The sequence below is a fragment of the Paroedura picta genome, chromosome 3, assembly GCF_049243985.1.
Source record: "Paroedura picta isolate Pp20150507F chromosome 3, Ppicta_v3.0, whole genome shotgun sequence".
NCBI lineage: Eukaryota > Metazoa > Chordata > Lepidosauria > Squamata > Gekkonidae > Paroedura > Paroedura picta.
The window spans coordinates 147,325,901-147,351,990 of NC_135371.1; the positions used below are offsets into that span (position 1 = coordinate 147,325,901).

Below are 26,090 nucleotides of genomic sequence, written 5' to 3' on the forward strand. Positions count from 1 at the left end.
CCAGAATTCTCTGGCAGGAGCTCATGGGAATTGTAGTCCATGGACATCTGGAGGGCCGCAGGTTGACTACCCCTGATGTAGACAGATGAACAGGTGAGGTAAAGTCACCATGAGCTTTTAGTATTGACAGGATGTCTGTGCATACACACTTGGGGTTTTTTTTGGATTCTGCGATGACATGTAAACGTGGACCTTGTTGTCAGGGATTGCATTCCACCATTGCCTCTGCATTTCAGAAGCGGGTGTATCTTCTGCTTCCCGCAGGAGTTGACCCTATGCCTGGGTTGCCATTCCCCGCCCTTTAGCTGTATTGCTGATATGGGGTTCTCTCCGTGGCCAGTTTAACCTGGCAGGACGTCGCACTGAATTCTCATGGTTTATGTTGGATCTGTTTACTCCAAACGCAAAAGGAATATCGTTCTGCAGTGGCTTTACCATTTCTGATTGTCATCTGAATTCACCCCAATTCTACGTTTATTGGTCCATTGAAAACAAAACCCAAACCTGTATACTTTTGGATCTCTTCTCCCTCCCCCTCAAGAGCCCAACTCAGAACAGCTGTTTAGTAATTCAAGGGTATTTAGGTTGCTATGCATGAAAATGGAAGTTTGGATGTGAAATTTGTTCACTTTTCAAAACTTTAGGGGGACAGGAGGAGAAACAGGTCTTTGCACCTACCTCTTGCAATAAAAATGAAGTGGAGCAGGACGCAGTAGAGCCCTTTCTTGCTCTTCATCTCTGTCGGCATAAAGACTGTGCAAGGAAGAAAATCTGAAGGGAGAGGAGCAGCAGCAATAGTGGAAATGCTTTCTCCTGCTCTATAGGGTTTTGTGTTCCTTCTTAGGTTTTGTGTTCCTTCTTGTGTTCCTTCTAGCAAATGTAAAGGGGGGGATGGGGTGAAGGTGGGTTAGCTCCTAGATCAACTGCTTGCACTTATCGAGCTTGCTTCGGGGTTTGTTTGGGGGGAGGGGGTCTTTCTGTTTAACAGCTTGGGGTCGGATAACCTCGGGGAAGAAAACTACTTGTGTGTTCTCCTTCGGAGCACTAAACTTAAACCTGCTGATCAAAACCAGCGTGCAGGCACATTTGTCCTCCTTGGGAACAGGGGCCTTAATTGGAGGGTGCTTGGCTAAGGAGGATTATGGTTACTGGCTTTAGATGCCTTTGTTACGCATTTTTGCAAGACGAAAGGGTGGCTGAGGGAGTGCTGTTTGATAAGTAATGGTGTCCTGAGTAGGGATGGGGGGATGTGGCCTACAGAACACTCCCCATCCAAGCCTGTTGACATACAGCTGCCGATGGAGGCTTAACTTTGCACCGTTGTCTTGTTAGTATTGTGAATTTTGGACCAATGCTTAGAACAGACTTTTTAAAAAGGACACATTCTATCAGCTCACAGGCCTGCCTTCCTGCTTGCAGACACACGATCTTCCTTCGAACACTGGTTTAAAGCACAAAAATGGCTCTCTTCACAAATGGCTTGCAGGGTTTGTTGTGGGTAGGAGCTTCCAATGTGGCCCCAATCCCTCTCCCTAGCTAATGCAGTCCCAACCTTACCTGGCCCAGTTCCAACCCAAATGCAGCAGAGAGTCTCCTTGTGTTCCAATGTAGAATCAAATCTTTTTTGTACGTCCCACCTTACAGTCCAAAAGCTTGAGATGCAGGTGCTTTTGTTGGCATCATTCCTTTCTCAGTGGTTTCCTTCCCCCCCCCCCCGATCCCACCTCCGTTAGGGGCCTCTTGACAAAACGAAGCACTTGTCTCTGTCAGTAAACAGACCTCTGACAAGTCTGCATTTCTTCCCAAGAAAAGAACAGACCACCTCTTTTCCCTCTGCCTGGTTGTTCCATGAAATGAATGCATTAAATTAAAACATCTATATAAATGTATTATGAAAAGAATAAAGGCAATTGGAGAGCTACCACAAGCCATCCATCACCCCCCCCAACACCCCCCCCTTCCTGGGCACAGTGTGGAAGCCACCTTGTATAAGCCCCTTATGTGAATCCAGTGAATGGTTACTTTTTTTGTCTCAGATGTTATATATATATAAATATATAATATGCATTTTTGGAATTTCTGCATCACCTTTTGGGGGTGGGAGGGGGTTGAACAGGAACTTAAAAGCGAAATTAAAAACAAAGCATTCAGACTTGATCTATTTTCTACAATGTATGCTGCGACCAGGTCCTGTTATTCATATTGTGGCTTTGAATCAATTATGTTTATTAAAATGCTGTTGCTTCTATCTGTCTCTGACTTGTTTTTTCTGATAAAACATGTGGGGGAAGAGAGGGCAGAAGTGACAGGCAGCTTCTAACAACACAATCTGGTTGCTTATATCCCCTCCAAAGCTAACCTGTTCTCCAACCTCGCTCTGTGGTGGATACCCTAAGAAATAATTTTCTTATCCCTATGCTTCACCATTGGTAAGGCAAAGTAATGTTACTATTTCAAGACTATAGATTTTGGGAGCTTTGAAGTCAAGGAAGATACATATCAGTCTAGGATAGCTCTGATCTCCAGAAGCCTGTAAAAATGTAATGTAATCCCACTTTAACTGCTACTCCCTTTTCAGGAAAAGATTGCGGTCCACTATGAATGGCAGTGAGGTCTAGTAATGTTTTTCCGTATTAAGGGTCATTCCATAGGTATTTTAGTCTCCTATTTCGGTGGACTGTTCCTGGTAGAAAACCTGAACCCTGTTGCCCAAGTATGTTTCGTGTGTGGTGGTGGCCCTTTTTTAATCTCACTTGGATCATGGGGAATGAGCATCTGCACACCTGCCTGTTCCTTTTCACTGAGAGCGAGAGAGCGTGGTGGCACGGGTTCCCTGGTGCCTTTTCTGGATCCTCCATTTAGCCTTCACCTCTAATCCCAAATCTTTCTTTTCCCCCGTCCGGTACTCTATATCTAGTACCTTTGTAACTTGTCCTTATTTCAAGGAGCTCAGCAATGTATATGATTCCTTTTCATAACAGCCCAATAAGTTGCATAGGCTGAGTGGGACTGTCACAGGATCATCACCCAGTTAGTTTCATGGCAGAATCGGAATCCGGGCCCAGGCCTCATATATGAGGGGTAGTCAACCTGTGGTCTTGCAGATGTTCATGGACTACAATTCCCATGAGCCCCTGCCAGCAAACACTGGCAGGAGCTTATGGGAATTGTCGTCCATGAACATCTGGAGGACCACAGGTTGACTACCCCTGTCATATATAACCACTATCCCACCATGGTTTTCTTAATATGCTTTCTCTCACATAACCTGAGGCTCAGGCAAAGTCCTTAACCTCTCTATTCTTAGTTCAAACAATGCCAGAAACTTGTGTGAGCCACGCCTTCCTTTTTTCCTGTCCTCCCCTGTGTGAACCATGGGAGGCACTGTCAAACTTATCCCCTTGTTTATCTCAGGTGCCAATACCCAGCTGTGGTGCAACAAGGTGAAGACTTTGCCATTTGAAGAATTCAGTGCCCTTTGTCTTGAGCTAACCAAGCAGTGACAGCCAAGGCTATAGGCCTTGCCCAGGTTAAAACTTGTTAAAAATTGGTTGCAGACATCTGTGAGCCTTACTCTAAACTTGTGAGGAGGGCCTTGAATACAATGGGTGACTGAGCACTGACCTGCACCCCTTCCATCAATTCTACATGTGCTGAAGACCAGGGAAATAGCCTTTCTGGGACTCTCCCAGAGCTTTAAAAAATGTATGGTCAAGGGGCATGCCAGGGGCGTGGTGGCAGGGATCATGGTATTTGTAGTTTGTGGATGTCTGGAGAGCCACAGTCCGGCCACCTTTGTCCTAGGCTATGAGAGCCACTGCAAAAGCTGCCGATGTGCAGCTTGAATTGTTCTATGGCTTCCCTAACAACCCTTATAAAATCAGGCCTTCAGAGCCTTACGGTGGAGAACTTCAAGAAGGCCTAGCTGCAGCCACCATTTTCTTTTAGCATAAGGTAAGGGTGAGCTCTGCTCTTCCTGCCTAAGGAATCCTGGTTTTCTCATATTAGAGGAAAGCAAATATGACTACATTATTGGGAGGGGATTGTTGATTCAGTGGCAGCTATGCCTGAAGTGAATGAAGGTGTTCAAAATCTCATTCCTCTTTATTGGTACATGTGATTAAATGAGAATGAATTTCAAAACTACATCCATGATACAGATAGCTTGTAAAACGCAGCCATGCCGCAGATACGTTTTTTGCATCCCCCCCCCTCCCAAAAAAGAGTCATGGTTACTTCTCCCATTGAAAGACTTTCTGTTAAAGTGCAATAGGAGCCTACAATTTATATCCAAACTGAGCTGCTCCAGAAGACAGCTGCTGCCTTACATCTCCCCCCTCCCCCCCTTGCTCTGCGAAAGGCACACAATTTGTGCCTCAAGCAATTTGCCACTACTACCGTTTATACATGGGCCTCTTGTGGCGCAGAGTGGTAAGGCAGCAGACATGCAGTCTGAAAGCTCTGCCCATGAGGCTGGGAGTTCAATCCCAGCAGCCGGCTCAAGGTTGACTCAGCCTTCCATCCTTCCGAGGTCGGTGAAATGAGTACCCAGCTTGCTGGGGGGTAAACAGTAATGACTGAGGAAGGCACTGGCAAACCACCCCGTATTGAGTCTGCCATGAAAACGCTGGAGGGCGTCAGCCCAAGGGTCAGACATGACTCGGTGCTTGCACAGGGGATACCTTTACCCTTACCGTTTATACAGTACAAGGTGTTTCGATGTACTCGGGTACCAGTGTCCATAACTGACCACCATTCATGGGAAACGTACTAGAAGGTATACCATTGGTTTGCTGCCAACTGTGGTGGGAAGATAAAATAATGCATTGCTGGTGCATCTGTTCTTGCGTTTCCCCATCAAATGGACATTCTCTTGGAAAAATACAGTCCATTTCCTCAGCCCTCAGGATGCTGTGGGAAGTAGAGGCTGTACTGGAGTGGGCCACGATTTCATTCTTCGTAGCTGGGTGCCGCATGTTGCAAAAGTGCTACCCATCCACGTGGAAACTGATCTGGCCTTCAAAGATGGCAATGCAAAGCATAAGGGCTCCTCCCAGAAGGAAGCCCAGGTTCTGGAGGACAAATGGTATGAAGGAGCCTCTTTTCCCCCTGGGAGAGTGCCTCTGCAGCATCTCGGGCAGCTTAAAAAAAGCACAGAGAGTCTGTTAGGCCCATTGGAGCCACAATAAAGCAGCCTGCAGGTTAAAGGAGATTTGTCATTGAAAACAATAATAAGCAGATTGTACAGTTGTCTTCACTGCATCACAGTCTTTTGGCTACCTGAATCCCTGGGCCTTTTAGGAACGGAGGCTTTGGGGTGTCACTTCACTCTCCTGTCAGAAATAATGTCTCTTTCCACTCTGCAACATGGAGTACATGCTTCTCCTTTCTGCTTGGTTTTTAGCCTGAACCTATACATTTTACAAAGAGCCTCTTGTGGTGCAGAGTGGTAAGGCAGCAGACATGCAGTCTGAAAGCTTTGCCCATGAGGCTGGGAGTTCAATCCCAGCAGCCGGCTCAAGGTTGACTCAGCCTTCCATCCTTCCGAGGTCAGTAAAATGAGTACCCAGCTTGCTGGGGGATAAACGGTAATGACTGGGGAAGGGAATGGCAAACCACCCCATATTGAGTCTGACATAAAAACACTAGACGGCGTCACCCCAAGGGTCAGACATGACCCAGTGCTTCCACAGGGGATACCTTAACCTTTACCTTTACACATTTTACAGGGAGAAAACCCTGCAGAGTCCAAAAGAGTGTTTTCAGACTTTAGTTAATGTAAACCTCCCCTTTAAGAAGCTCAAGGCAGAATGTATACTTTGTACCAGACCAGGAAATGAGAGTAGGCAGAGGTATGACTGGCTGAAAAGCCACCCAATGAGCTTTCTGAGATTTGAATATGTTTTTAGAATCTGGATATAAGGTAGGTCACAATGAGGCAACCAGCCCATCCACCCATACTTGGTGATGTATGGAGGGAGGTGAGCCATTGGAAAGTTCTTGGTAGGCCATGTTACTTCCACTGGCTGGGAAGACATCTAGGATTTCCTTCCTCTTCTCTCTGGCCTAGGTTGATGCCTTTTTCACACACAACGTTGTGTGGGTGGGAAGTGCTGTCATAGTGTGGGGTTCTGAAGGCAAGAGATGTTTAATGGTGGTTTGCCATTGTCTGTGCAGCAAACTGGACTTCCTTGGTGCTCTCCCATCCAAGCACTAACCAAGGCTGACTCTGCTTAGCTTCTGATATCTGACGCAATCAAGCCAGCCTAGAAAAGAGCAGCTGTGAAAACACTACAGTCACTCTTCTTTAAAAAAATTGAAAACCCACAAAATGGCTCATCTGGCTGTCAAAGCTTGATCCTACCATGGCATTTCCTAATTTCCTGCCTTGGTCTCGTCTCTATGTACACTTTTCTCCTACCTTTTCTTCACAACCCCCTCTTCTATTTCATCCACAACAGCCCTCGTGAGACTGAAAAGGCAGATGATGGGAAAGAGGTAGTAGTCCTTACCATGTCCACCAGGGCCACATACAAGAAAATGCCAGCCGTGATAGCAAAGATCCACGAGGCGACGTCGGAAGTGCTCTTGCTGACAATTGACCCCACGACTGCACCACAGTAGGCCAGGAAAGCAGAGAGCAGGTTGAAGAGCAACACTCGCCTTAGAGGAATGCCTGCCTGGAGCAGGACCGCACAGTCTCCTGCAGAAGACAGAGAATACCAGAAGCATAAGGACCACATCTTTCAAGGCTGGGATGCACAAAACCATTCTCTCTCTCTCTCTCTCTCTCTCTCTCTCTCTCTCTCTCTCTCTCTCAAATGCAAAAAGACAGAAGAGGCAACTAGATTAAGGTGACCAGATTGTCCCAGTTTTGGAGGGACATCTGGGGGCACCTGGCAAATTGTACTTATGTTGAAATTAAAAAAATATTTATTACAATACTATTTTTGCGTTCTATGAAAATGTTTGTTGCTCCATATAGACCAAATTTTAATCAAGAACCGCTCCCCCCCCCATCGGTCAATGGTGTCCCACTTTACCAATGTTAAAATATGGTCACCGTAAACTAGATTATTAAGGCTTTGGAATACTTTTCTGGTATAGTGGAAGGTTTGGGGGTTTTCAGTTCAGAAGAACAAGATGCCTAAGGGAGGGCATGATAGAGATTTATAAAATGAAGAAAGGAGTAGAGAAAGTGGATTCAGAGAACTTGGTGTTCTTGGGTCTCTGTTCCTTTTATCTTGGACCTGTCTCGGTATGACCAAGAGGCTGCAGTTATTCTCTTACCTGTTTGGATACGTGTAAAAATTTCCACCTACATTGGCCTGTCTGGAATCAAACAGTAGCCATGCTGCTACAGGTACAAGTAAGCCCTGTATGTTGACAGGTTAATATTATTATTATCTTATTTAATAGTTTGGTGAGCAGAAAAATTTGTACTCAAGGTGACTTGCAAGATAAATAAATGTTCACAAAATTAAATAGGAGGATTTGAAACAATATCAGTCATCCAATGGTTGGAAATTCTGGAGGCAAAAAGGTTTTGAACTGCTGACAGAAGGAGATACGGAATCTGAGGGGCTTGTGGATGGATGTTGCACTGAGGACTGTTTTTTTTCCCCATTTCTCACACTTACCAAGTTCATGGGGCAGTTCATGGCAGAATACAGCCACCGTGGTACTTAAACCACTAGAGATTCCATCAGAGAAGGCAGCTCCTAGAGGGGAAAAATTCCAGATTAGTGTAACCCGAAGGCTGTCTGTCTTCAATTTTTGGCAACCTGAACCATGCAACTTAATCTTGTTTTATGATGGTCCAACTTGATGGCTTTCTGAGTCGCTTGTCTCCTTATGATTATATGCAAGGAGCCTTGGACAGGTCACCCTGAAAATGTGTGACAGAGAAGGGTCTTGTGCAACTTCCTTTCTAGCTCATGGGGCATAACCAAATTATTTTATGAACCCCACCACTGTGCCACCCCAAATATCAAAATGTCTTCCTAGGGGCAAAACATAAGGACTGCAATCACACTAAATAATACAAGGCAGTTGGTGCAGCAGAATCGGTATGTGTCATCGCAAGAGCTGAAGAGACCTTCTCACAAAGGTCTCTACATCTTAATCCCAGGTTTCCAACAGGACTTTACAACTAAAGAGCTTCCCAGAGAGTTGAAGCCAATTTAAAAGAGAGATCTCTGGTTGTCATGGGCACACTCCTACCGCTCTACAAAACCCTGCAATGCGTTTTGCGTTTCTTCCAAAGCCTACGTAATCTGCTTGACATGAAGTGAAACAAGGATGAACGAATCCTGTATGTGCACACCACAGGCAAGCAGTGTCTCTCACAGACCACTTTCAGATCTCTTTAAAGTGGTCTTTTTGGGTAGCTGTGCCCAGAATTTAGGCTGACTTCCTACAAAGGTTGGGAATTTTTATTTTATTATAAGCATATAGAACACCATGAGACACAGAATATTTACATTTGTTTATATTACGAAGTTTGGATTATTTTCTTCCATATGATGCCAGAATAAGCCTAATGCATTAAGCCTTTGTTAAGAATCCTTTGTTAAGAACTCCTTACCAATGGCCAGCCCATCTGTGAAATTGTGTATCCCATCCCCTAGAATGACCATCCATGCTATGTCTGCAATCCCAGCCCTGAGGTTGCCAGATGGGCTGTGGGAATGTCCATGGTGATGCTGTTCTGCTGCCTGCCTCTCCAAGTTTGCCTCATATTCTTCCAAGTTGTGGACTTGGACAGCACAATCCTGGACTTCACTGGAGGGATTCCTGGGTTCTCCTTCAGGCATTGTCAGACTCTCAGATTCAGCACCTGGAACCCAAAATAAGCAGAGTAACATCAGTAGACCTTGTCCACTGTACCCCACCAAAACCACAAGAAAATTGCCATGCACGGCATGGACACTTTCTTGTCCACACGGTATACTTTTTATTTCAGTTTATTGTAGAACTTGTTTCTGCAGTTTGCCCACTTCTGTGGGGACCCATTTGGCACACTTAGATCCACCCCTGCATCTGAATGGGACACAAAATAGCCCTTAATGAAATGTAGTGTAAACGAAGGAGGCTTGATACTAAAAAGAATGAAAAGCAGGCAGCAAAACAGACTCCATGACTTACCATGAGATGTTGCTCTAACTCCAGCATGGCTGCTCTCCTCCATCTTCACAGGAGACCGATGAGATGGCTTTCCAGCCGTGCCCTTTAGAAGAAGGAAAACGTAGGTCTTAGGCCTAGGTGAGAGATGATGATTCTGGCACAGAAGTGGTTATTCATCAGACAAGTGCCTCATATAACTGAATGTGGCTTTCAGAAATCCTTCAATCTAAAGAAGATCTTTGACGGAATGGGTTGCCTTGAAAACTATGCTCTGAGTGTAGACATTTTGGAAACCACAGACATCTTAAACCACAAAAGTATCCAAAAACAAGCAGGTCCCTGTATAAATAATAACAACTCAATGAACAAATATACTATAAAATAAAATGCTAAATATATTTATGTTGCATTTCTTGGTTCCAAATCACTCTGATAAACCATTGCTCATGAACAAAAATATTTGCAGAGATGTTCACATAATGTAACAAAGATACTAGGCAGGGATTTGGTATTTAACACCTGGTTCCAGTGCTCTTTGTCAGTAGCCAAAACAAGCATAAATTGGATAAACCCTCCTATTGGCAATAAGGGCAAGCTGGGGTAAGTCGCGGTTTCTATTTTCAGCAACCACAGGAGTTACTCCTAACAGCTATCTGTAGCTAAAGCTATACAACATATATATAGTGTTTTATTTTATAGCAGACTAGCAGTAAAGACCGTTGTGCTCTGTAATGTAATGGGCGCTAGCTCATGGTTGGGTGTAGATTTAGTGCCTCACTTGGAAGCTGGCAACCCTAAGAGGAGGTCTCTCTGTGCACAGCAGTCTTGACCTTTGTCAGGTTTATGCACATCTAGAAAGTGTGGAATTCAAGAACATGAACCTACACCAGTCTGGCAACCTTACCTCCTCTCTGCAATGTTCTCTTGACCTGAAATAGGTCAGGGGGTGCTTGGTGGCTGGTTAAGTGGTTGCAGAGGCATTATACACTTTTGAGGCCCCACCTCCAAGCCTCCAGGAATATTTCCAGATCAGGGACAGGCAAGCTCCAGGTGGGGCCTGGAGATCTCTTGGAATTGCTGCTCATCTCCAGACTACAAAGATCCCTCCCCAGGCAAAAAATGGCTGCGTTGGAGAGAATCACTCTATAGCAGCAGCCCTCAACCTTTTTCAGGCCGGGGACTGGTCTGCAAGGGGGGAGGAGAGGGAGGCCTGGGCACCCTCGCGCGCAAACGCAGGTGAAAATGGCAGCTTTGGAGGGTGGAGTCTGAGACATTGTAACATTTTGAGGACCCACCTCCAAACCTCAAGGAATATTTTCAGTCCAGGGGTAGCCAACATCCAGGTGGGGCCTGGAGATCTGGAATTACAGCTCATCTCCAGATTATAAAGATCAGCTCCCCAGGTGAAAATGGCAGCTTTGGAGGGTGGAAAGGGTTGTTGTGCAGAAGAAACATTTAAGGCCTCCCACACAGGTTGTTATGGAGATGAAATACTTGAAGTCTACTGCACAGGGTTGTTGTGCAGATCAAACAGGAGGCAAAAGAACCTTCACAACAGCATCCAGTTTCATCTGCACAACAATCCTTGCGTGGTAGGCCTCAAATGTTCAGAGAGCTGTGGAGAAGAGACATGCATGGCTTGGCTGCATCTGCCCTTGAGCAGCGAGGCTGGCCACAGCAGTATTTTAAGGGGCTTTTCTGTGGCCTCCCTGTCAGCCAGCAGTTAGGCAGAAGGAGAAAGCTTTCCCCCCTCAAAAGGAAAGCACTCCCGTGCCCACAGACTCCCCTGTGTTGCTCTTGGAAATGCACCTCTCCCTCAGGGGCTGTTAGAGGCTTCCTTCACGGTAGGCCTGAAGGGAAGGGAGGGGGTCCGGAATCCTGAGCAAGAGCAGCAATTGGCCTTGGGGGGGTGGGTGGGCGGGAAGATTCCACCAATTGGAGTCTTTGGAACGTTCAGCATGTTGTCAGAAGTATGAATCACTCTTTAGGTATATAGATTTGTTCAAGGAGTTGTTATTTATACATAAACCTGCTTGATTTTGGATCTTAAGCCATGGTCCTCATTAAATAAGACTCTCTTTGGCTCTGGTTGTAATGCTGGTACATGGAGATGCTGGGGTTTTTTAATCTCTCTAAAGGTAGCAGTGAAGGACTATGTGGGGGTTGTGGTACTGTTGAATAACAGCAGCATGGAATGTGAGTTGGCTCCCTCTGGTGGTGATGGTCAGCTGTGTAAAATGTACTGTTGTCTGAAACAAACGTATTACAATGCCCTTTCATATGTTTTTCCATCTTTCTCCTGCAGTTAATGTATGTACGAAAAACAGAAAATCAATTCTGACTGCATGTTGTTCTGGGTTTCTGTATTATCGATGGTCATGCAAAATGTCTGATTTAACAAGTGTCTTTTAAGTTTCCAGAGCTTTATATGTTATTTCAGGCTTAGAGGCTGGCATGTGCGCATTTAATTCACTACGCATGTCAGCCATAATGATCCAGCACACAACACCAGCAAGCCATGTGGAGATTTTGCAAATTCAGTGCTGGTTGCTGCCACTTTGGGCAGCTGAGCTAGGGCTGGCTGGATGATCACTGGTAGCTATGGGATTGTAGAAATTCCCAATGTGACACGCTAGCCTGCTACAGCAAAAACAAACAGGAGTCTTGTGGCATCAGAGAAGACGAATAAGATTTTGTTCTAGTATATGCTTTCCTCAACTACAACTAATTTTGTTAAGACAACTCAGTTTTTACACAGCCTACCAACACCACTAAAAGGTAAAGGTATCCCCTGTGCAAGCACTGGTCATGTCTGACGCTTGGGGTGACGCCCTCTAGCGTTTTCATGGCAGACTCAATACGGGGTGGTTTGCCAGTGCCTTCCCCAGTCATTACCAACACCACCAGTTCAGTAAACACTTCTCCCCTCTTTCCCACTTTCCCAAACCTTTTCTGGTTCAGAAGCAGAGGAGCCCCTGTGTGGAAACAGCCTCTGTCATGTGCAGCTGAACCTTCTTCCCCAAACCCAAACAAACAAATATGAGATTTCCCAGCTCAGCATAGAAAACTATGGATGGGAAGAGCAACTTTTGTTTGTAAAACATGGTGCTGAAATCTTTGTTCAATTCTCCAAGCCAAAGACTCGTCAGCCTGGTCGATTCCCCAATGATGAGAATCCTTTGAATCAATGTAAATAGAACGGAGGATCTTTTTGTTTCATGTTTCGAAATGATTTTTATTGTAACAATTGTAATACTTCGTATACTTTTTATGAAGGAATCACTGATGAAGTTCTCAAGAATGAAAACATTTGCTTACCAGTCTCCATTTTGATGATTTATTAAAAGACACAGAGGAGACAGTTGTTTGTCAGCTTCTTTCATTTTAAGTCTCCAAGCTAGGATCTCAGCTGCCCAAGACCCTGCACTTCTTACCTGCTTTCTGTGAATTTTCCTCAGTGTTCCCATAAGATTCTCAATGAGGAAAAGGAGATAGATGCCTCCCAGCACACACAGGCCCCTCAGTACTGCATCATCTGCTAAGAGTTCTTGGTTCAAGGGCAATGGAGCATGGGGTCTGACTTGTGCCTGGATTAAAACAGTTCAAGAGAAAAATAGTCTTTTGATAAAAAAGAATATCCCAAGATTTCTGGCTGGATCAGACCAAAGCTCCATCTAGACCAGCATGATGTAGCTAACAAGGCATGAGAAGATAAGAAGAGTCCTACTGGATAATACCAACGGTCCATCTAGTTCAGCATCTTGCTTCACAAAGTGGCCATTCAGTTGCCAAGCCCTGGTATTCAAAGGTCCACTCCCTCCAGACTTTCCAGGAAGATCACAAACAGGGCAGCAGAACAACATTCACCCCTAATATAATGTGTAAAGGTGCCAGAGCACAACTGGAAGAAAGATTACCTGGGAAGAAGCAGCTTCAGGTGGTAGGACTGGTGGTGTTGGGGGTAGGGAGAACAGCAGCTACTCACTGCCCATCTTTTGTATCCTTTTTGGAAGCCCAGCTCTCACAGATGGGTTTTCGCCTGTCTTATTTCTACCAATGGGGGTGCATTCCAGTTTTCTCATTGGACAAATAATGACTTCCTGTGGTCATTTCAGGTTGGAAAGAGTTTCCTCCCTACTTTAGCAACCATTTCCCCACCTGACCCCAAAGATGGCTTTTTAAATCAACAGTTGGCATATAATAAACCTGTCCATCAAGTTCACTGAACTCCCAGCTTTCATGTTTTTAGAGTCTCTGGCATCTTTGTTGTGGAGATACAAGGACAATGGCATATTTCTGCAATAAAGGGGCCAATGCAAAGGTCCCCAACCTTTTAAAGTCCACAGGAACTTTTGGCATTCTGGCACAGAAGGTCTTGTGGCTTGTGTTGATTGACAACCCGAAGAGTGGGTTGTCCACACTTCCTGCTTCCCTGCCGCCTCTTTGGGAGTCAAAAAGCCACAATGAGGTGGTGGGATAATGCAGGAGGGGTCTCCCGTCAGGAAGTGTGCAAATGTGCGGTTTCCTATCATGCGTTTGCAAGCAGGAGGCGGCCTGTGTTGTATGCCTCCATGTGGAATCGGTTCCAATAACATCCAAGCCTGGTGAAACGATCCTTAAACAAATGACCAAAACTAAGACTGCTGTCATGTCAAATTTGATTCCCCACTCCTCCATATGCAGCCACCTGGGTGACCTTAGGGTGTTAACTGCACGGAGCTTTTATTCCAACCCCAGATCGATTCAGTCCCTGCCCTCTACACAGAATGCCGTTTGGCATTCCGTTTGGATGTTGGGCGATTTAAATTTTCCTACTGCAGCAAGGATTGATCCAGAGTGACCCTACCTTTATTCTGCCATATCTGAGACTGCTTTTAATCCTGAATATATTCAGAAAATCGCATTGTTTTGAATCTGGGCTCTCCTCCATGGTAGAGGACCTGTGATTGGCTACAGGTGGTCATGTGACAAGCCTGCCTCAAAGAAGAAGCCCCTAATTTGTGCCTTCTTCGTTCCCCCCCTTCAAGAAAAGAAAGGATTTTTTTCCTCCCTCCTCTGACTTCTTGGATCCTCTCCCCCCCCCCAAGAAAACAAAGAAAGAGTCTCCATTTGCCGCCGCCCCTCTTCTGAGCCTCCCTAACCACGTGCAGAAGACTTTCCTGTTTCAATGGGGAGGGGGGGGGGAGAGGAAGACTCGAGTTCAAAGCGATCTGAATTCAACAGGATTGACAATGGAATAAAAAAAGTAAGTGCAGACTCTGCCCAGGCTAGTCAGAGTCCTGTTAGGGCTGTTCTCACAGCAGTTCTGTCAGGGTTCTGTCAGGGTTCTCTCAGCCCCACCTACCTCACTGGGTGTCTGTTATGGGGAGAGTAATAAAATCAGAGTCACTGATACAGGCAGTGTTTTTGTAAACGACAACTGAATTCCAGGGGATTGATTGGCTGTTTTGACAAAGAATTATCATTGGCTGTATTTGGTTGTGTGACACAGTCTACTAATGTAACAGAATTAATTTTTGCTATATATTTGCTAGATCTGTGTGACACAGTTTACTAATGTGAAAATTTTTGCTATATATTCCCTGTCATGTAAGAAGTTCATAGTCTGATGAAGACCGCTTGACTCAAAAGCTCACACCCTGAATAAATCTTTGTTGGTCTTAAAGGTGCTACTGGACTCTGATTTTATTGTGCTACTTCAGTCCAGCATGGCTACCCATTTGAATCTATTGTTACGGGGAGAGGAAGGGAAGGGGATTGCAAGCCACTTTGAGACTCCTTTGACCACTGGAAAGCAGGGTATGAAAACCCCCTCTTCTTTTTTTTCACTGTCAGGAACAATGGAACGCCAAGGAGAACATTGAGGCTACCCCCATGGCCTCTGCAAAGGCCTCTGCAATCACAATGGCAATAACTGTACAATGGGGCGTCATCATCATGTGGAAGCACCCAGATGCTGGTCAAAGGCTCCTTCCAAATGCTTCCCTTTCACTTTCTCTTCCAAAAGCCATAAGAATCACACGCTCACGTGCAAGGGAAGCAGTACGTACGTGTGGCCAGAGGTGCAGCAGAGCGTCTCCACACAGGGTCCCCACAGCCAGCGCCACCAGAAAACTGAGAAGGGATTGGAAGACTTCGCCGCTGAGGAGAGGGACAAGGACAAGGGCTAGTGCTGAAGGCAAACTGGTCAGGGTGATGGCTGCAAATCCCCAGCCCAGGCCTGTGGGAAACAGACAGCAGGAACAAGCTGAGAGTGGGGACACAAGCACCCAAAGCGACAATGTGCATGGCTACGTTTTGCAACCCAGGCATATCCTGGGCCCCCGGGCCCTGCGTACTTCTTTGCATGTCTCAAAGGCAGCAGAACTTCCTCCCTCTGGGTACTGAGGGTCTGTTTCCTCCCCCTAAAGCAGCAAGATCACAAACAGCCCTGCAAGGATTCTTAACAACAGATCTCTGACAGATCATTAACAACATCTCTGCTTGGGATTTCCCAAAACAAGGGTCCCAAAAGCAATGGGAATGTTGAAAGGGAGATTTAAAGTGGCAAATCCCTGATGACCACAAGCGCAAAGAAAGAACACGTGTGCGTGTGGGAGGCGGGGAAGGCAGAGGTTTGTGGATGAGCTGTGATGGCTGATGAGTAGGGAAGAAGGGGCATGCTGGGGTCAGACCCAGGAAGGTTCCTAGAAATCGGCTTCTGCAGAGGTGGACTGGAGAGGAAGCTTCTTTCAAAGTACAGCAAGGCTTGTGGTCCCAGAGAGATGCAATTGCTCATGCCGTACCACCTGGGAAATGTTTATTTTGTATTTTCCATGGGAATTTATATTCTGCCCTTTCTTTGGAAACTCAGGTCAGATGTTGGGCCATAGCTGGTGTGCAGCCCGTGGGGACACTGTGCAGCAGAACACTTTTTTTAAAAACGTGGTGTGATAGATCCCATTTATAAACAGTTTAAGTTTGGTTTTACCATTTCTAGTTTGCAATAAAATCAGTGGCAAGACTCTCCCCTGCCATTCTAATGTTCCAAACTCTGCCCATGGGACTTGTCCAGTTGTGCTCACTGAAGATTCCCCTGATTAAGTGTGGATTTTTCAAAATCACCATCACTGTTATCATCGCTCAAGGGATCCTAAAAACAAAAATCACCTGTTTCTATCGACTGACCATGGCAGCCCAATTAATGGGGAGAATGGGAAGGAGTATCTTAAGGAAGTTCCTGTTCATTTAAAGATGTTTGTTATATTGCAATATTGGCAATGTTATTATTGTTTTATGGGGTTTTAATGGGGATTTGTGATATTGTTACCCGCCACGAGCCGCAAGGGAGTGGCGGGCTATAAATCTAATAATAATAATAATAATAATAATAATAATAATAATAATAATAATAATAATAATAATAATGAGGGGTTCACCTTAAAAGCAACTATTAGTCCTGCTTCTGTAGAGTGATAGGCATATCTGGATTTCTTTTTAAAAGGACTAATGTTTCTGAAACTCTACCTGTGAACACGGCAGCTTCACCTGTTGAAGAACGCTGCCCATACCCCCTTCTTTCTGGCAGAATATATGTTTATGTACTGACCATTCTATTGGTTAATAGACTTCTTAGCTGGGAAAATGTTCCCTTGAAATCTCCTAGGCTTATAGTTCTGAATGCCTTCAAATTTCAAGAACATTGACATAAGTATCTTGGTTGCCATGGCACTCATGTGTCCTTGTTCCAAGGTATACATTTTAAAAGAAATAAAATGCATGCTTTCCCTCAACACATCCTAGAACCTTTGCCAAGAAAAGCTAACAGAAATTTATTACATAACCCAAGTAAATATTTAATTTTATCAGCTCCCCAGATGTGCCTCTCCACAGGGCTGATAATGTTCCAGAAAGCAAAGGAGCAGTAAACAGAGGAAAGGAGATGGAAATTGGAGGGAAAGGACCATCTGGAGGCAGGAGGGACAAAGGGCAGGCACCACCCCCTTTTTTTGTTTTGTCAAATCACAGCTGACTTATGACCACACCTGATATAGTTTTCATGGTAAGAGACATTCAGAGGCAGTTTGCCATTGCCTGCCCCCACCTCACGACCTTGGTATTCCTTCAAGGTCTCTCATCCAAATACTTAACTTTCAATGTGAAATTGGGAGAGCCTAGAATATCCAGGTCAAGGCGCAGCTAGCAATAGGGAAAGCATAAATTAAAATGTAGACAACAAAGCATTCTTATTTAAGTTTAGAATACCTTGTCCAGTCCCCAAAAACTCTGGTTTCCACATTTTTTGGTCACAAGGATTAGAAGCTTGGTGTTCCTTGTCAAAAAATCAAAATCTTTGTATGCCAGAGTCCATCCTTACAGACACATGTAACTGGCCCAGCCCTGCCAAGAACTCCAAGTTGGTATATTATAGGGGATTAGGACAAAGGTGCCATAGACTATTTTGTGGGCCACATTTTGGGGGAAGCAGCATGAGTTACCAGGCCAGAGGGAGCTTCCCATCATGCCAGGAGACACTGCCTCATCATAATGCTGGATGCAGACCCGGCTATCAATCTGGTAGAGCAAAGCTGGACACAGCAGAGTGAACTGCTCTGGAGTGATCTTGGAGACAGGATCCAAACCAAAATTCACCAACAGCTGTGATACATTGAGGCACTGCAGACAATTGAAACACAGGGGGAAAACAAAAGAGAAGGGTGGAAGTGAATGTGATATAGTCAGGCCTAGAAATCCAGTCATTATTGCATTGAGTAACAAAGCCAGTTCAAAAATAAGGAAAAAAGCAGATCCAGTTCTGTTTAGTGAGTGGCAAGGCTTATCTCTAGAACTGTGGACCCCAACCTTTTTATCACCAGTCAACGCTTGACAATTTTACTGAGGCCTGGGGGAGGGGGGCTCCGCTTGCTTTCCTGCTGGCACCCCTGACTTCCCGCCGCCCACTGGGGGGTGCTGCCAGCAGCAGCTGCGCAGTGCCACACCAAGGAGGATCTCCAGCCCTGGCGGCTGCTGGAGAGCACCAAAGGTGAGCTGGTGGCAGAGTGGCAGGGCAGCCCCCCAGGCAGCAGCCAGGGAGGAGGACAAGGAAGAACCGCGGCCCGGTACCAACCGATCCATGGACTGGTACCAATCCCCGAGCCAGGGGTTGGGGACCACTGCTCTAGAACATGAAAATATCAAGGCTCATTCCTTACTCCAAGGTAGCCAAACTGTGGCTCTCCAGATATCCATGGACTACAATTCCCATGAGCCCCAGCCAGCGCATGCTGGCAGGAGCTCATGGGCATTGTAGTCCATGGACATGCAGAGAGCCACTGTTTGGCCACCCTTGCGCCAGTAGCCACATGTCCAGGATGAGAGGACAGGACCTCCAAGCAGTCTTTCAGAACCCTGGCACCTCTCACCACCCTGCAGCCCTTGCACTGCCTCCAATGATCCTTTTGCCATGAATGCAAGAATTAGTGAGCCAGTGCAATGTAGAGGTTTGAATGGCAGACTAGGACCTGTAGAGTTGCCAACCTCCAGGTAGGAACAGAGAAAGCATCCTGTCGGTCCATTGTGAGCAGCATAGACAATGAAAACCCGCTTACAACTAGGCTACCAGTTGCAGAAATCAAATAACCACCTTTATTTTCATGAAGTTGCACCATAGGGACCAAGCCCTATGAAGATAGGTTGAGGGACTTGGGAATGTTCAGCCTGGAGAAAAGGAGGTTGAGAGGGGACATGATAGCCCTCTTTAAGTATTTGAAAGGTTGTCACTTGGAGGAGGGCAGGATGCTGTTTCTGTTGGCTGCAGAGGAGAGGACATGTAGTAATGGGTTTAAACTACAAGTGCAACGATATAGGCTAGATATCAGGAAAAAAACTACAGTCAGAGTAGTTCAGCAGTGGAATAGGCTGCCTAAGGAGGTGGTGAGCTCCCCCTCACTGGCAGTCTTCAAGCAAAGGTTGGATACACACTTTCCTTGGATGCTTTAGGATGATTAGGTCTGATCCTGCGTTGAGCAGGGGGTTAGACTAGATGGCCTGTATGGCCCCTTCCAACTCTATGATTCTATGATTCTATAACGTGAACTGATTATAAAACACATTTACGTATCAATTTCCTTAGAGACATAACTGTAAAATGAAATGAAATCTGCATATGTATGATACAAATGTGATGGACAGACTTACATCCTCATGCAGGTGGTTATATATGGAATGATCCAGGGCAAGGACCCTCTCCAGAAGATTTAGGTCAGAATGTCCAGGGGGAGACGCGAAGGGAGGTTCGCCCTTCCCAGAATACTCTGTTGTTTGCCAGGAGCTTGATTTGGTGATATGGCTGCTACCAGGGAGTGCAGGAGGTACTGATTCTGGCATAAAGTGGTCTGTCTGAGAAAGCCCATTCCTGAAGAAGAAGCAAAACAATCATTCCCAAGGAACAATTTGCGGTTACAGTTCAGAAGCCATTAAGCCTGATTAAACAGTTTGTTAGCAAGTACCTTAATCTTCAGGCCCCCACCATCCTGAAGACAATATGACAGAAAGCTCTGGATAAAATCCCTCACTAAAGGAAAGGCAGCTGTCATGGAATAAGCAAGAGGACACGTCCTCTAGTGGATTAAAAGATGGTTTATGAGGAGGAAGCAGTGACCATTTTCACAGGACAGTCTTACCTTGCGTTACAAGTTGAAGCCCCATCTTATATTTCCCGTTTATGGCACTTGGTCCAGAATAGGGTAAGGTGACCAGATTGTCCCACTTTTGGAGGGACATCTGGGGGTACCTGGCAAATTGTACTTATATGTTGAAATTTTAAAATATATATTACAATACTATTTTTGCGTTCTATGCATTCTATGAAACTCTTTGTTGCTCCATATAGACCACATTTTAAATCAAGACCCCCCCACCCGGTCAATGGTGTCCCGCTTTACCAATATTAAAATCTGGTCACCTTAGAATAGGGCTTCTAAGCAAGGATCAGACCCACTTTATGAGTTCTGCGTTTACTTTAAATGGGGTCTGTACTCCCATCATGCACTTCATCATTAATAGAGCTTTTCCTGTGTGCATGCCCAGCAACGTTGCAAAGTACTTGCAAAGTCTGCCCTACCCCCACCAAAAAAAGGGGGAAATGCTGGCGGCTTCCATTTGGATTCCTGCCACTAGTGGTTCCTTCCTAGTGTCCATTTCAAGGCCCCTAAACCTCTGAAACTGCAGCTTGCCTCCATTTCCACCATTAAAAGGGCTCTCTCTCTCTCTCTCTTTTTTTAATCCACACAAATAGCAACGTACTTGTACTGGCAAGACACACACACACACAGAAACACAAAAAGGTTGTTTTCATCAGGGTAACAATGGAGGTGGTCCCGCTGGGAGAATTCTCCCTGCAGGATCGGCTCCTTGACAGGCTCTGTTGGGCTGATCTTAATGTGATCAACAAGATGTTTGTTTGCGTTTATAGACAGATGGTTGGGGACAACTTTGGTGGGGGCGAGAAGGCAGTCAGCATGGTTAACGCAGAACCATGACTATACCAAAAGGATGACTCAAAATGATGCCGGGGTGAGAACATTAATGCAAATTCAGGAATTCCTCACCTTGAAATTGAGAGTCTAGATTCGAAGGGGAAAAATTGCTGAAAGGTAGGATGCGGAAATGTAGGATGCAGAAAACATGGGCTAAGGAGGTGCAAAAAGAACTCGTGGGCACTCCGTGAAATTAATGAGCGGTAAGCTTAGAATAAAAGGAAGAGTGATTAATCAAAGAGTGATTAACACATGGAATTCACTGCTATAGAAAGTGGTGGTGCTACAAGCAGAATCAGCTTCAAGAAGAGACTGGATAGACATCTGTTAGTCACAAGGTCTAGATGGAAAGCTCTCTCTGGGGTTCAGATGCTCTGTGTTCTTGGTGCTTGAAGGGGCCACAGTTCTGGGCTTCTGGAGTTCTGGCCCCACGGATGAACTTCCTGAAGGCACCTGAGTTTTGGCTGCTGTGAGACACAGAGTATTGGACTGGATGGGCTACTAGCCTGATCCAACATGGTTTCTTGTATGTTCTTATGTTCCAATGCGTTTAAAGGGTAAACTATTTTCTCCTTTATGTCATCTAGCTTCTCCAGATTTGCTTTCATTCTGATAGTGATAAAATGTTTTCATATTTAATTACGCCAGGCTAATTAAAATTTGGGGGAGGGGCAATAGCTGAGTCAGGTAGAACAAAGAGAGGTCCTTAGCGAGTTGACTTGCAAAACTAACAGATCTGTTTGTACAATCCCATTAGCAAAATCTGAATTATTGACTCAAAGCAGTACCTTCTTGTGAGATTTTGATTTGGCTGCAAGCAAATTAGATACACAAGACCCGCCTTGCAAGAGATTGGCTGCAAATCAAGATGAAAATCTGCGTCAATCCACCCAACTTTCTCAACAAAAGCGGGCATGATTGATAATCATGTACTTCTGAAAGCAGACAGATTACCTGGGGGTAACACCCTCCGCTTGAACCTTGCTTCTATGATCAGTCGTGTGGACATGCTCCAGTGATGAATGGAAGTGCAAGTGTTTGTTCTCTTGGACCTCCAGGATGTCCAGATGGGAGACGTGGCCATGGCCCAGTGCATCATGCTCAATGGCTACCACCTGCACCTTCCCTAGTCCCAGGCTAAGCAGCAGGCGTGTCAGGCCCTCGAAGGACAGGGTGCCATTCTCCCCGTATTGCCCAAAAAGCTGTTGCAGATAATAACCCTGCTCCTGAGCGGCATCTTCAGGCAGGCCCTGCATAACTCCATCAAAGAGAAAGTTGGGAGGATCATCCGGCACAAAGCTATATACACTCTTCAGGGATAGCAGGACCCCCCATGCACCAGCTAGAAGGAACCACAGTGCTCTCTGGTCCATTAACAGGGGCCTGCAATGGAAAGAACATAGCACAGAGCTCTGATGAGGGTGCACAGCCTGCATAGTGGTGGTATGGTTCTCAAAGCGAGAGACAGGTAGGCTTGCTGATCTCTGAGTGCAGCCTGGGCTTTTCCCTGGAATTACAACTGACCTCCAGGCTACAGTGTTCAGTGCCCCAGAGGAAACAGCATCTTTGGAGAGGGACTCCAGGGTATGCCACAAGGTCTAAGAGAAATTGAAGTTTTCAAATTGATATCACACCCCCACTGAGCTCCATCCCCTCCTCAAACTCCGCGCTCCCTACCCATCAAAACTAAGATTGAGACACCCAAGTTCAAATCTCCACACTGACACGGAAGCTCACTAGGTGACCTTGGTTCAGTCACACACTCTCAGCCGAACCCTGCCTCACTTGACTGCTGTGAGAATAAAATGGGTGTGAACAATGTAAGCTCCTTTGGCTCCCCATTTCACATACTATGTAAAACCGAGCTGTTCAGGGGGGTAATTTTAGGCAGGAAAAGGGCTGCAGTTTAACAGTCGTGCAGGAAGACATTTTGACAGAGGGAACGAGACTGTTTAGGAAGACCTGTTTTTTATTTACTTTGATATTGAACTGAACTGAAGAACATACAGACTGAAAGGTTTTAAGTTCTTCAAGCAAATTTTGCTATCGATTAAATATTTTCATCGAAGGAAGAAACTGTGACAAGTTTATGAATTATTTGATGTTTATTGTTATTAGCAATTCCTGTCACCCAGCATTTCTCTTTGTTTGCCACCTGGGGGGGGCTCTATGGTATTATACCTTACTGAGGCATCTCCCCTCGCCAAACCCCAGCCTCCGCCCTGAAATCTCCAGGGATTCCTCAACCCAGAGTCGGCAATGTCACTTCTGGTGAATATGAAAAGTGACAGCATTTTGTCAACAAGGTGATTCTCTAGGACAGGGGTAGTCGAACTGCAGCCCTCCAGATGTCCATGGACTACAATTCCCAGGAGCCCTTGCCAGCATTCGCTGGCGAATGCTGGCAGGGGCTCCTGGGAATTGTAGTCCATGGACATCTGGAGGGCCGCAGTTTGACTACCCCCGCTCTAGGATTGGGGCAAAGCTCCATGGATTTACTGAATGGTAGGGTGTCAACCTGACGTCATGCCAGCAATGTGATTTTAGTTTTGGTATTTGTCAGAAGTGCGCCTCTAGTATGCTGTTGTGGCCAATCTGCCTCTTCCTGTCCCCCCGCCCCACTCATTGCCAGCAACTGTGCCTAGTGGACTACAAATATGTATTATTGTCTCTGGCGAAGAGGGTGAGACCCACGCAGGTGGCGACTTAAATAGTTGCCCTGGGTCCCGCCCTGCCCTTAACGCTGTGTGCATGCTGCGTTCCATCAGCGTGCACACTAGAGGGCCTCTGGGTGGTCGTTTCTTCCTCCCAGCAAGCCCTCCGCCGCGTCAATGTTCGGCTGAGGTAAGTCTCGGCCAGGCTTTTGGCATTCACTTTGGAAATATTTATTATTCTCTCTTATTCATTCGTTCGTTCATTCCATTTATATACCACCCCTCTCTGTGATGTCTTGGGGCAGTGTACATAGAAACCAGTAAAACAGAACATACATTAAACCATTTTTAACAGTAAGAACAGAACAGAACAGATCATAACAGTTAACATCGGAGACAATTTGGGAGCATTAAAGAATGCTCTCTCTTATTCACATATATATCTATACTCACACATATATAAATTAAATGTTTAAAGAGGACCAAGACTTTACTATATATTTTATAGTGGAAAAATTGGAGAATTGTGGCCTAGTTCTATTATGCAAAATATTGTTGTTCACTGGAGAAACATCATTGGCATAAACCTAGAAAATATGCTGTATTAGAAATAGAATTGTCTGTATTTTCCCCTTCTATTCTATTGCACCAAGCAGAAGCCATAGATCTAATTCTGAATGCATCCAATAACAAAAGGAATTTGGGTCAATCAGACCCTTGCTTTTTAGGTAAATTAGTGAAGTTAACTAATCCAAGTATGCCTTTATGTTTCCACAAAGCAAGGATAAATGTGTTCATTTGAATCAGACTCAATCCCCTCATATAATTTTGTATGATCCTCTATTTCCCAGGAGCAGCATTCTGTGGGCATTATTGGAACCGATGTATGTGTCTCCCTTCATACAGAAAGCTAGCACATCAGGGAAACTATGTCCTAATCCTTAAACTGACATACAAGCTTTCCATAATCAGGAACTTTTTGGGGGCAGGGGGGGGAAGGACAATAAGCACTTAATCAGTTGCCATTGTTGGCTGTGACTTGATGGCAAAATAAAATAATTATCTGGCAATCATTTTTGCTACAAAGTTCACAGCATGCCTTCATTCTAACTGTACTCTTGTTCAAAACTTGCCAAGCTTTATCATTTATTCTTATGCTCCTATAGTCCTAAGGAACAGGTAGCCAGGTTTAGCATGAAGGATTCTCACCTGAACAGCAGGACACAAAAAACTTTGTCCGTTTTGTCAGCATTCCTGATTTGTTCAACTGCCTGCTTACCTTGCTTCAAATATCTGGAAAGGGATGCTAGTGACCACCTTTGAGTTTAAAGTGATAACATTAAAATTAGCCCCAGCCAGTTTTGGTCCATGTAAAGTTATAAAAAATAAAGAGGGAATAAATATTACATGGGGTAGAAAACAGAAAAGCTAACTGGAATTAGCTAGGACCCGAAAGGCTGGATGCCTGTACAATTTAGACAGCAGGTTATAAAATTATATAAATATTTATTGCACACAGCTTTTGAGCAAAAAAAAAATTAAGGTTAAAAACACACACAAAGCCCATAGGCCAACAATACCATGTGTACCATACAAAACCTGATGCTTTTCAACTCTCACTGGGTCTTCTTCAGAGGTCTAATTTTTGATACACATATACTTATAAAATGCAAAATATACAAATCAGCCAGTAAAATAAACAAAATATAGGAACTTGTTTTTTAGGATGACAAAATCAACTGAAATGGACCAGATGGAAAATGTCCATTTATCAGATAATAGTCCCCTTCTTTCAGGCTGCCAAGAAATTCTGACATGGGCCCATGAAGTCGGTGCGTGTACAAAAACCCCGTGGAAAGAAGGGGAGAACACTACCGGGTTGCCATAAGTTGGTTGCAACCTGATGGCGCTTTCCACCATCAAAGTTATCCCAGACTTCTGTTCCAGAGAGAAGCCGGAGGGATTCTCTCACAGGGACAGCTCAGGACCCATATCCAGCCTGATGCGATTTTCCTGCATAACAATAAGTACTTGCCAGGTCTGACGAAGAGTGCTTGCACTCGAAAGCTCACACCTTGAATAAATCTTTTTTTGTCTTAAAGGTGCCACTGGACTCTGATTTTATTGCCAGGATCCGTGAGCCCGTATGTGCACATGATGCTGCCTCATTAATATGCGCACATGAAGCTGCCTCATTAATATGTGCACATGAAGCTGCCTTGTAAGTCAGACCTCTGTTCTTTGAAGAGTAGATGAAAAGGTCTCAGGCAGAGGTCTTGCTCTTCACCTGCTGATCCTTTTAACTGGAACTGTCAGTGGTTTAATCCAGAACCTTCAGCATACAAAACAGATGCTCTATCACTGAGCCATAGCCCCTCCGTAAGCGAAGTGGGAGCAAGGAGTTTCTCCCCTAACCTGGCTCTATTACATCAGGTTTATGGATCCTTCTGTGACATGACTGCGTCAGGAGGGAGAAGAAGCCAAACTTGCCCACTCTCAGTCACTATAAGAGGCGGGAGACCATCTGCCATCCCCTTTATCTCTTGCAATGGTTATTATGCCAGTTGCAAACTGCTGCCCAATGAAAGTGCTCCCCCAAATTTCTCTTCCATGGGTTTCAAGAGCAAAAAGTCCCAGGGTCTGACCATAGGTGATATGCAACATCCAATCAGATAGCTGAAGACTGTCGTAACAGATGCTTTAAATACAGAAGAAGAAGAGTTGGCCCTAATATGCCATCACTAGGGAAAGATTACAGCATTCACATTGCACATCACATAGAATATCTCACTGA

At 45.2% G+C, this 26,090-nt stretch overlaps 2 protein-coding genes across 8 annotated transcripts in view; one reads left to right on the forward strand and one right to left on the reverse strand.

The window, feature by feature from the left end:
* The window catches only part of ANKRD52 (ankyrin repeat domain 52), a 79,950-nt gene extending 77,704 nt beyond the window's left edge, over positions 1-2,246 (forward strand). For all 3 annotated transcript variants that reach the window (XM_077328564.1, XM_077328563.1, XM_077328565.1), the window contains one exon: positions 62-2,246. The gene's annotated coding sequence lies outside the window, so the exon portion shown is untranslated. The remainder of the gene's footprint in view (positions 1-61) is intronic.
* Positions 2,247-4,085: 1,839 nt separating this feature from the next.
* Positions 4,086-26,090, reverse strand: part of SLC39A5 (solute carrier family 39 member 5) — a 40,953-nt gene continuing 18,948 nt past the window's right edge. For 4 of the 5 annotated variants that reach the window (XM_077328570.1, XM_077328569.1, XM_077328573.1 and 1 more), the window contains 10 exons: positions 21,597-22,025; positions 19,303-19,519; positions 17,604-17,781; positions 15,177-15,346; positions 12,561-12,713; positions 9,148-9,229; positions 8,588-8,839; positions 7,641-7,721; positions 6,513-6,703; positions 4,086-5,141 (listed from right to left, as the gene is read on the reverse strand). In XM_077328570.1, the coding sequence (XP_077184685.1) occupies positions 4,989-5,141; positions 6,513-6,703; positions 7,641-7,721; positions 8,588-8,839; positions 9,148-9,229; positions 12,561-12,713; positions 15,177-15,346; positions 17,604-17,781; positions 19,303-19,519; positions 21,597-22,015 (1,896 nt within the window). In that variant the 5' untranslated portion in view covers positions 22,016-22,025 and the 3' untranslated portion in view covers positions 4,086-4,988. Of the gene's footprint in view, positions 5,142-6,512; positions 6,704-7,640; positions 7,722-8,587; positions 8,840-9,147; positions 9,230-12,560; positions 12,714-15,176; positions 15,347-17,603; positions 17,782-19,302; positions 19,520-21,596; positions 22,026-24,505; positions 24,614-26,090 lie in introns of all 5 variants that reach the window. The other variant, XM_077328572.1, reaches the window with a different exon arrangement.